This window comes from Alexandromys fortis, unplaced genomic scaffold (genome assembly GCF_014885135.2).
Source record: "Alexandromys fortis isolate MF-2015 unplaced genomic scaffold, M_Fortis_MF-2015_v1.1 scaffold_38, whole genome shotgun sequence".
Lineage (NCBI taxonomy): Eukaryota > Metazoa > Chordata > Mammalia > Rodentia > Cricetidae > Alexandromys > Alexandromys fortis.
In genome coordinates, this window is record NW_026067916.1 from 1,052,156 (window position 1) to 1,063,189 (window position 11,034).

Consider the following 11,034-nt stretch of genomic DNA (forward strand, 5'->3'; position numbering starts at 1 on the left):
TTTTATGTTGAATAAGTGTTCTGCAGTTAAAACACTGTTGTTGTTACGGCAAATATGTCAGAATGGGGAAGGTGGTTGAATGTGTTGAATTTATTCCGACGATCAAAGTTTTTACCTAGATAGTTAAAAGCTAACTGTAGCCTTCCTAGAAAGTTTACATTGGACTCCCTAAGTTTCAGTTATCTTTTGGTTCAAGGGTTAAGAGGAAATAGAAGTCTCTCACCCCTAAGAAGAAAGAAAGAAAGAAAGAAAGAAAGAAAGAAAGAAAGAAAGAAAGAAAGAGGGAGGGAGGGAGGGAGGGAGGGAGGGAGGGAGAGAGAGAGAGAGAGAGAGAGAGAGAGAGAGAGAGAGAGAGAGAGAAACCCTCTCAGTGCATACTCTAAAGTTTCCAGAATACCCAACTACAATTCATCTACAGGTTTTCAGATGATACGTGCATCTAACTGCTCTTGAATAAAATATTCATGAAAGTAAGTCGTGTAATAATGTAAACAAAAGTTAGGAAGCTATAAGGTTAAAATAGAACTCCCTTGCCCTATTTTACAAGCTACCTTAATTGGAAAAATTTAAATACAATTTTATTTTTATATGTTTCTGTCATGTGTGAGAGGCCTAAGTGTCAGCGGAGAGTGATTGCTCACTACATGGGAGGAGAGAGAGCTCAGGGAGGAACCCTAGATAGACCCCGAAGTTCCCACAGCACCATTGTTTCAAGGACTCCAGAGCTGAATGAGCAAGACCTAAGGGACTCATGCATGCACTGATCTCAGAAAGGGGCCGGGAGGGATGGCGCAGCTCACTGAGCTAGCTTGTGGCACAGGAGAGGGCGTTTGCCCTCCCTCTACCCCGAAAGGATTCTTCTTTCTTTTTCAGTGCATTTTCTTTTTGCACAGATGTTTTTATTTTCAGTCCAGTTTGCTCCCTGGTGGCGTAATTTACACTGAACCAAACGACCTTTGAGAGGGTGATTATTAGGGCCTGGCAAAACAAAGATCTCTACCGATGAAAACATCTGCGTCTTAACGGGCAGAGAATGGTTTTTCGTAAGTGAACCTTTGTAGCTAGATGAGTGCATACGTATGCATGCACGTAAACCTCAGCATTGGTTTCTATACCTTCTGTAAGTAAGTTTGCCACCTTAAAGTTCCTTTCTCCGCCACCCACTGGCTACCACAGTGCATCTGAACCTCTCATCCCTACAGGCGACTGGGAAACTGTTGCTTATTTGCTTCTGTTGTCCAGGCCTCGAAACAGGAGACCCAGAGATCAGCAGGCAGCAAAGGACTAAAGGAAATGCGCTCTTGCTGCTCCCTCCACGGTCCTCCTCAATCATCCCGGGTGCCCGCCTCCTAAGCCCCTTAGAAAGTTGATGCAGAAGCCGGGCAGAAGAACCAACAGACTGGTGCTGCGGGTTCCAGAAGGCGGAGCAGTGAGTCCGGTGTGGCAGCTGTCATCTCTCCTTGCCTCCCCATGTACCCAGATCCTAAAGAGCCCAGAGCTCCTAGCTGGGCGCTCACTGTCCCCGCGAAGTAGTCTCATCTCCAACTCCTAGAGCTCGCCCTCTCCCGGACACTGCAGCGCGGACGCTCCTGGACGCCTGGAGGAACCGCTCCACGCTCCCTTGCACAGGCTGCATCCGCTGCATCCCGGGTTCCGCAGCCTGCAGCTCAGCCTGGTAACTCCGCGGCTGGAGCATGCCGACTTGCACCTGAGCATCCCCACCTCGCTCCGCCTTCACCAGAGCGACGGCAGGGGGCGGGGGAAGGGGGCGGAGGACTCTGATTCCCTGGTGGACCCAGGAAGTTGTCCTTTAAAAAGAACATCTTCAGCCAGCCTTTGAGCGCCGCCTCGTCAGAGCAGCATGTGGACTGGTTCGCCAGGCCCCCTAAGTGTTCTGGGCTGTCACCGCCGCCTCAGTACGAGCAGCTGCTGTGGGCAGCGAGAGCCACGCGCAGGTCGAGGAGCAGGGGCGCGCGGGTTCTTCACCTCCGGATTGCTGCTGGCCTCTTCTTCTCAGGAGGTGGCAGTCACTGTTGCTGCTGAGAAGCCAGCCTGCATTTCCCTGCCTGTTGGTCGCCCAGTGAGGAGTTGAGACTGCACCTCCAGCCGGGACACACATGGCTTGTTACCTGGTCATCAGTTCGAGACATCTCAGCAATGGACACTACAGGGGCATAAAGGGAGTCTTCAGGGGACCTCTCTGCAAGAATGGATCTCCGTCTCCGGTAATGTGCACATGAGCGCGCACACCCGTCCACACATGTTCAAAACCAAATGAAAACAAAAAGAGGCAGTGAGAGATGCTGTCTTGCTTGCCTGAGTGGGTTAGACTCCTAGGGCATAAGCACTAGCTTTAGTTATGAGAGCAGACACACTTCGTAACAATTATAGAGAGGGGTGTGTGTTTGAATGTTTCTTGTCATCCAGGTCATTTTGATCTGTAATGTTTTGCCTGCGAATACTTACTGAACACAGTAACTGCAAGGATGAAGGTAGAGCCCCCTGCAGAGTCTGCTCAGGAACCCGCTGGTTTGGGTGACGGGGAAAGTTTGAGTGACACTTTATAGTGTGCTTTTGTGAACTCATACTTTCAGATTAGTTTAATAATTTCCAGCTGTTTCATAAGAGGATCAACTCCTCAAAGGGTTTGTCTTGTCAAACTGAAAAGATGCATTGTTAAGTTCAAGGCTCAGTTAGATTCTTTAGAAGGAAGTGGGTGACTTCCTTGGTGGAAATCCATATGGGGTTGTTTGTTGTATTACATAAAAAAATATCTTAACCTGCAAATGGCATGCTTTTATTTAACTTAGTGGACTGTTCAGATACTGTCATCCAGAATCAAAGGCCTTGCTATATTTATCAATTAATTCATAGTTCTACAAACTAACTAATCTTTTAAGGGTTCAAATGTGTATACGTATGTGTGTATGCATGCATAGTTTGAATATGTACAAGTATATAATCAGCTTTAGACTAAATGGCCCAAAATCCAAACTTAATGAACAACTTTTCGATTCTGATATTAAGAGAGTTATTTTTACTTTGCATGACATAGAAAGAAAGGTCTTAATTTGCCCGAGTATATTGTGCCACCCGTTGCCCATTACGGCTCAATACTTCATTAGTGGAAATTATTTGCAAGTGCTGTGTATTATAAATACCTCTGGTTTCCAACATCTGTGATTTGCAGTAGGGATCTGGAATCTGGAGGTTCATGTACTCGGATGCATCACCAATATTCCCAACGACAACCTCTTCCTTCATAGTCTCATGTGCTTTAAAATATGTGTTGTTGTAACAGCCCCAACTAAAATTTAGGGAGCCAGAAATGTTGCATGGAAAACTCTGCTTTAACAGTTACAATTAAATTCCCCGGGCTCGAAAGGGACTTGGCAGTTCCAGCCGACTGAAAAATACAGCCCAGAGTCAGCCCGAGCAGCAGGTCTGAATCTTGCCTGCTTTAAAGAGTCAGTCTAAGGACTGGAGTTTGTGCAGCCTCAGCAAACCCATACAGTGTCCAACAACTCAAGGTGTCAGGAGCATTTTCCTCAGGGCAAACCATTCCTACCACTTCTTCCTTAAGCACATGTTGCCTTGTAAGCCTCTAATGCTCCAGTTTTCTTCCAGGCATTTTTTCCCTAGTGCATTGTTGGTCTCCGTGGCTGTCTCTAAAACCTTCCTGAGTTGAGTTTTTGTGTGGCAGTTCTCAATACTTAGTACATCTCAATACTTGAGATCAAAGGAGACAGATCTCATCATTATTCCACAGTTTGATTCTCTTCAAGGAGAGGAGAATATGATGTTGAGTTAAAAATCTCTCGTGTTTAAAGAGGAAGTTTCCGTCAGTTGGTCAAGGATATCTCTGTGTCTTTCTGGTTGCCTATGTCCACAAAGCCTAGCTGACTTCATGTAAACTGAGTATGTAAATGTGGATGACAGATGTCCACCTACTATCCACATGGTTGCGCTGGTTGTCCAGGGTACAGCTGCACACCTATGGTGCACTCTTTCTATAGTTTACTTGGCTAATTGCATTGCATGTGTCAATTTATTTACTTTGTTTTCAATCTCTTCAATTTGGCTCACTGGATAATGCTCACTAACATTATGTAGGAGATATTTAGAAATGTGTAATGTAGTTTTAATATGTAGCCCACAAATACATTCTCTTTTTCTTTTCACATTTTGTCATTGAATACATGTCTTTTTCAATGTTTGACAAGTCTCACATGAACTGAGTTGCATGGGAAACTGATACTTATCATCCTTTCTCTGTCACTGAAGGTTGTTGAGATAAATCTTCATTTGGTTTAAATTCTCTTTCTATTACATGATGTCTTCTTTTCTAAGGCAAAAATAAGTCACTGTTTTCTAGACCCTAGACTCTTTGTCACTGAGTAGCCCATTTGTCTTCAGGATTATATGCTTGCCTTCTTGATCAACAGGTTGCAAAGCATCAATTTAAAAATACTGTGGATATTTATATATTTTCATATTCAACAATAGCTTTCAAGTTATATTCAGATTGACACTTGTTTATTCATATGCTCAATGTAAATATTAAACTCATTGATCATGTGCTCATTAAACACAACCATTTATAGTTTTTGAAATAGTTATCTCGAAATGTCTTTTCAAATTTAGTGTATAGCATAATGCAAAATTGGCTGTTACCTATTATTTTAACTTCCCAAGGTTTAGTTTCCTAGAGCTAGATTGAGATGTTAGCTAATAACAAACTTTCACTAGATTCTCCACTGCTTAGTCTTCATCCTTTCTCTTTTAACATCTGTTCTTTATTTGTTCCACACCTTTGTTGTTAGTGGAGCCATTTCAACAATGGATATGGCCATAACATTCCTTAAGTGCAGTTCTAGAATAAGGGTATGTTGTATTCTGTCACAGAAAAGAGAAAGGAGACAATTACATTGTAGCTTAATAAGCCTTATTTTTAATTTTTGCTGTAACTATATAGCTTGCATAGTATAGATTTGACATTTTACTGTGTAATGTATAATCTACATAAGTCTCCACTTATTCAAAAATAATTATAAAAACTTCTTATGTTCAAGTCATGTCTGTTTAATGGAAACATGAGCTATTAATCTCAAAGTACAAGAGAGAATTAGGTATAAATACATACATATATACATACATATCTACTTATACACACACACATATATATATAATTTCAAGAGCTTTCATGCAGAATATATTGAGTCATTATATGTATTTCTCATAATAAATATGAAATGCAGTAACTGATAAATGAAAAATAAGTATTTTAACTCTTACCAATACTCACAGATTAGTATACTGAAAATGCTAGAGTGAAATTCTACTTCCATCTGCAAAGTTAGCACACAGAAATATCTGATGATGACCTCTTTGTTCTGCAGGAAAACAGAAATTGTGTTTAATGGTAATGAGCATGTGGATAATTGATTTGAGATGGCTTATGTTCCTCTAAATCCACGATAGAGTAAGAAAAATAAAAGTATTTCTTAGTGTTTAATGTAAAAGTTTATTTAAAACATGAACACATTCTGCTAAATTTTAGAGTATTTGTTTTGTATTTTCTCAACTCTATAATAATGTGATTGGATGATGCCTCTAACAGTCAGGATTAGGTGGACATGTACATATCTTCCATAGGTAGGTAGCTAGATACACACGCTAACTCTGTTCAAGATATGCCTCATGTTATAACTCTTTTTAGCCATCAAGACATAAAACTTTGTTACAATAAGGGAAGTATTCACTAAGAAAACTTGAAAGCCCTATCACCATATTTGAATTCAATAAAATAAGTAATGTCTTCCCAGTAAAATAAGCATATTCTTCTGTTGATTCTTAGTTACTTTTATGTACTCTGAAATTTCATCTCAACTTGAGATTAATTTTAGTGTCTTCTTATAAATACTTAATCTATATATGGATAATAGTAAGACATTCATAACACTTGATCCATTAGTTACTAACCATTGCTGTATATTTAAACTATGATACACAATTTATCACTGTTCTTCTACAAGTGAGACAGAGCTAGAAGTCCATATTCCTTCCTGGGCACAATGTAGCTAAAAGTCAGAGAATAATAGCAAAGCTTGCTCTATTCCCCTAAAGTACTGTGTGTGGAGGAGACGGCTTGAACTGCCAATTGCACATACCCTGGTCCTTAGATTGTTTTATGTCTGGTAATCTTACCTCGAGTTGTATTTTTGTCTAAATCCCATAACATCAGTAGAATATAAATTATATATGTATACATACATGTACACATATATGTTTATGTAAGTATATATGCATATAGAATACATATAAACAAACACACATATGCATCATAAGCACATGTATATTCAGAAATGCACATTCAGAAGTGACAGATATTGTATAGATATAGTAGATAACCTTGAAGTTCTCTAACAGGTAATTTCCTCAATAAGGACCTAAGCAGTTGCACCCTTATCATTTTTATTAAGGCTTATCCTATTTCATCATGTGCATTTTCAAGATACTTATGAATAAATACATATTAATCACATTATAAGAGCACAAAACTAATGTATTTTTATGTGTCAAGAATAATTGTGAAAACATGTATTCTTTTTTTTTGAATTCTTGACTACATACCACTTTCATATTTTTTCAATCAAGACTCTGCTATGCGTTCAATTCATGTTTTCTTTTTTATACGAAACACCATATTAAACAAACTGCTTTCTTTTCCTTGTCTTTTCCCCTGTTTTCTCTTTCCAAACTCACACAAAAAACTTGTTCTTACAGTTTATCTGAAGGAGTGAGTATCATCATTCTGATTTAAATAAATATGTGTTCATTTAATTTTATGAAATTCCCATAAAATGATGTCCATATTCAATGATTTAATTTGTGACTTTTGTTAACTTACTCAGCATTTGTTTTCTATCTTGATTTATTCATTTTAGCTATTAAATTAAGACAGATTTGAGTTTCTGCTTTGTATTTTGGAAATAAAAATAAGGCATTGCAACATCATGTGTCATGCAGAGTGGATGGTGTTAAACGTAGAACTCACAATTCCCAACTGAAAAATTAGGAGGAATTGTAGTTAAGATGCTTGTTGTACAATGCACATGCACTAATCTACCTATTTCCCATGGGAAAATAAGAGCAAGCTTGAAAGGCTATTGTTTTAAGCCCCTATTCAGACCTGAAAAGAGAAGAATCTGGCATATGTTCAGTAAGTCCATCAGGTGTCTTTGAGTGTGAAGTTAGCTAGTTATGTCATAGGAACCCTTTAGCATACACTTACGTATTCTAAGATAATATTTGAATAAAAATTTAAAATTGTATTTTGAAAGTATCTTTTGCATGTTAATCTCATAACAAATTCAAAACGTAGGTAGCACGCACACATATACACAGTACATAAGCATATAGGAGAGACCACATATTTGATAAGTTTTCATAAAGAAGTGTAGTTGTGGTGCTAATAGAAGAATGGCAATCCTTAATGTATGGTCTTAAATATTTGAAGTACTTCCTAAATTTGAGATTCTGAAGAGACAAGTTACTTCTTAACTTAGATATCCTCGGATATATAGACATAGCTCACTGAAAAAGAAAAAAAAAAAGATATATTCATTTTTTTTTCTTTTTTTTTTAAAAGATTTATTTATTATGTATAGTGTTCTGTCTGTCTGTATAGCTACTGGCCAGAAGAGGGTACCAGGTATCATTACAGATGGCTGTGAGCCACCATGTGGTTGCTGGGAATTGAACTCAGGACCTCTGGAAGAACAGTCAGTGCTTTTAACCTCTGAGCCATCTCTCCAGCCCGATATATTCATTTTTAAAAGGAAGACAGGATTTTAAAATTTGTTTGTGAAAATATTTGATAATGTATTCAATTTTGCAGAGATAGACTCCTGATGTGTTGAACTAAATAAAGTCTTCTGTTATTTAAATACAAAATGTAAAACCTGAACATTTCTGAAGGAAATGTTTATTTACTTTTTCCACAGAAAAAGAGAGCTACCCAAATAATAAACTCACTTTTGTTTCTATATCTCTTTGACTGATAGGAAATCCAGAGATAAATCTGCGGCTTATAAAATGATAGGGATTAAAGATTGTCCTCAGAACCACACTGTTTCCCCATGCTTATCACCTGTTTCCAGTCTGCATTTGTTCTATTCCCTATGGTGCTTACTCTTTTCAAATTTATGCTTTCTTGTTTTATTAATGCATGGAATTTCAGGAGATTTAGATTTATTGTCAAAACAAGTTATAAATAACAAAATATAGACTGTCTCTAGGTAGGGGCACCACTGGGAACTCCTAGTTCACCAGTTCTGAGTTTCCATTTCCTTCATTTCTAGCAAGGACAATTAAGGCTGCCCATCTGAGGCTTTGGCAACGGTGAATTCTTTTTGGCAGATTTGATTTAACATTCCCCCGACTATGCATTATTTTGCAACAAATGTTGCACGTTGGTTTGAAACAATATCCCTATTTTTCTCCTTTTACTTACCACTGATTTTTACCCTTTCATTGCTTAATTTTCACCATTTTCCCTTTTTGACTCTCAAGTAATTGATGGTACAACATCTGTAACTCCAGAGACACTGGCTCCTGGAAACAGTGAGCACACACTACTGTCTCATCCCTGACTCAGCTCTATATTCTCTGTAGATACCATTCACACACAACTACACATAACCTTCATTTCCAGATCATAATTTAGACTTTCCTCTTCAGTCAGGAAACTCACTTAACAGCCTTCCCCTATGCTCACTTTCCCTACTGCGGTTACATTGAATACTTCCCTCGCCCTAAGTATCTTTGTGGAGGCAGAAAGGTAGTCAGTTTCTAGTGTCCACTCCCATGATCTTTCTAGACATCCATTTTGAAATGAATGAATATATTTCCCCCAATCCACCTGTAATGCATACACAGACAACGTATTTCTTTTCCCTGTTGTAGGTCATACATAGATACATTTCTCTTCATGGTTGGAACACACAGGAGAGTGTTACAGCTCAACAAAGAACACTTCGGAGTCAAACTCCATAATTTTAAAACGTTAGCAATTAAATTGCAATCGTAAAAGTTATCTTAACTTCCTCTTCTACTTCTTCACAACGAGGAGGATGTCCCTAATATGGTGATTTGAGAGTGACACCTGACATGAATTGAGTGTAAATGTTAGCAGTTATTTCCATTCAGACATGTTGATTTGTATGTATATTCTGATATTGCAAAGTGGAAGGCTGTAGAAAAATCACATACAACTTTTAGATGTTTTCTTTCTCACAATTAATGCTGTTTATAGAAAAAAATGTCAATTCCACTACAGCTTTACCTGGCATGAATATGTTCCCTTTGGTTCTTCTGGGGAGCTCTAGGGAGGAAGTTATTTCTGGAATTGTGTCCTCTTAGAGTCTTGTAATGCTAATTTTTCTGCTGGTGGAATAAGCACTTCCTGTTTCTGTGATAATCTTCCTCACTTAATACTTTTTTTTTTAAATATAAAGCCTAAGTTATAGGTGCTTTATTCCATGTGACCATTTTCGAACATGACTGAGATGAATGCATGGGCTGGTTAGGAATTTGCTTACTTGTCATTATCATATATTAAAAATCTCTGAGAAATGGGTCACAAGATAGGAGCTTGATCATTCTCTGCTTTCAAAAGGATAGTGAGGATGAAAAATAGTGATAGGATATTTACATTATTTCATTGTATTTTTTTTTTTTGTGGGGAAACATACAATAATTCCAGTGGTCACTGTAGCCCTGCCCTTTAGAAAAAAACCCAGACCAGCCACAGGATGGTGGATTTATAATTACCAACTATCTCCTGTTGCCTAGACAGGCATGCACTTGCCAAAGGGGCTGTCTTAGCTCTTACCTTTTAGGACCAGTCAGGATGTATTTGTATTTGTTCTAGAACATCTAATATTCCAAGCTCAATAAATAGAGAGGTCTCAGGAGAGGAATCAGGGTTATCTCATTACCAATTTCTTAATTTTATTATAATACATGTTTTATTTGACTTTTAAAATAGAGTCCAAACACTCTAAGAACTTTACTAATCAAATTATTTAAATTCTATATTTCTAATATTTTACTATGGTGGGCAGAATAATAGCACCTGAATTATACCTGCTTTCTAATCTCACAGATGTGTGATAAATCCAATACCTTAAACAAGTAGAAGAGATTTGAGGATGTAATTAAAAACATCGAAGGATAATCCTGGACCATGAAGGTGAGCTCATTTTCTAAGGACTAGGCAGGTGTTGGTGGGAGGGAGAATTTCAAGTTACCTTGTGGCTGCTGCAGAAGTTAGAGTAAGGGCTCACAAGCCAAGGCCTGTAGGTGATCACTTGAAACTAAGTCAAGTAGGTAGACACCCATTTGGTACTTCTGGAAAGTTCATAACCCACTCACATTGTTATCTTTACACAAGAGAGACTTCTGATTTAAAGACATAGAAGATAATAAACTACATCAAGTCAGTAGATGTGTGGTAATTTGTTAGATCAAAATTAGGAAACTAATATGATCATACCTACCATAGAGGAACATTTAAATGGTATGGGTAGATTAGACCAACAAAAGAATACTGTTTTCTTTTGTGCTTACTCAGGGTTCCTGGTACTCTCTTCATTTTGAGCACTGAGAATTATTGTGTCATCTTAAAACAGGAGTATAGGGAAGCACGATCTCCATTTTTGATATGTCTCTTTAATTATTCAGAGACAGTTGGTAATTTTGCATTGCCTAGGTGTATAAAGGACTAAAATGTCCATGAGAAAAATTTTCATGTACATAGTACATTATTTTGTTATATATGAATTGTATGCAAACTTTGCAACTCTTAAGTGCTTATTATGTTTTTTTTTATGTAATGAAATCTCTGAGATATACTAGTGGTTCTATAGTTCACAGTAAGGTGATGAACTCAACAAGGTGTTATGACATATGTAGGAAACTAGTTTTCATATTTTAAGTACTGTCTTCTTGTCCAAAATGTTCATCATATAT

At 37.9% G+C, this 11,034-nt stretch overlaps 1 protein-coding gene across 1 annotated transcript in view; it reads left to right on the forward strand.

Annotated features, from left to right (window-relative positions):
* Positions 1 to 1,885: 1,885 nt before the first annotated feature.
* The window catches only part of Znf804b (zinc finger protein 804B), a 474,878-nt gene continuing 465,729 nt past the window's right edge, over positions 1,886 to 11,034 (forward strand). Inside the window, exon 1 of the mRNA XM_050139849.1 lies at positions 1,886 to 2,225. Coding sequence (XP_049995806.1) covers positions 2,118 to 2,225 — 108 coding nt within the window. The 5' untranslated portion in view covers positions 1,886 to 2,117. The remainder of the gene's footprint in view (positions 2,226 to 11,034) is intronic.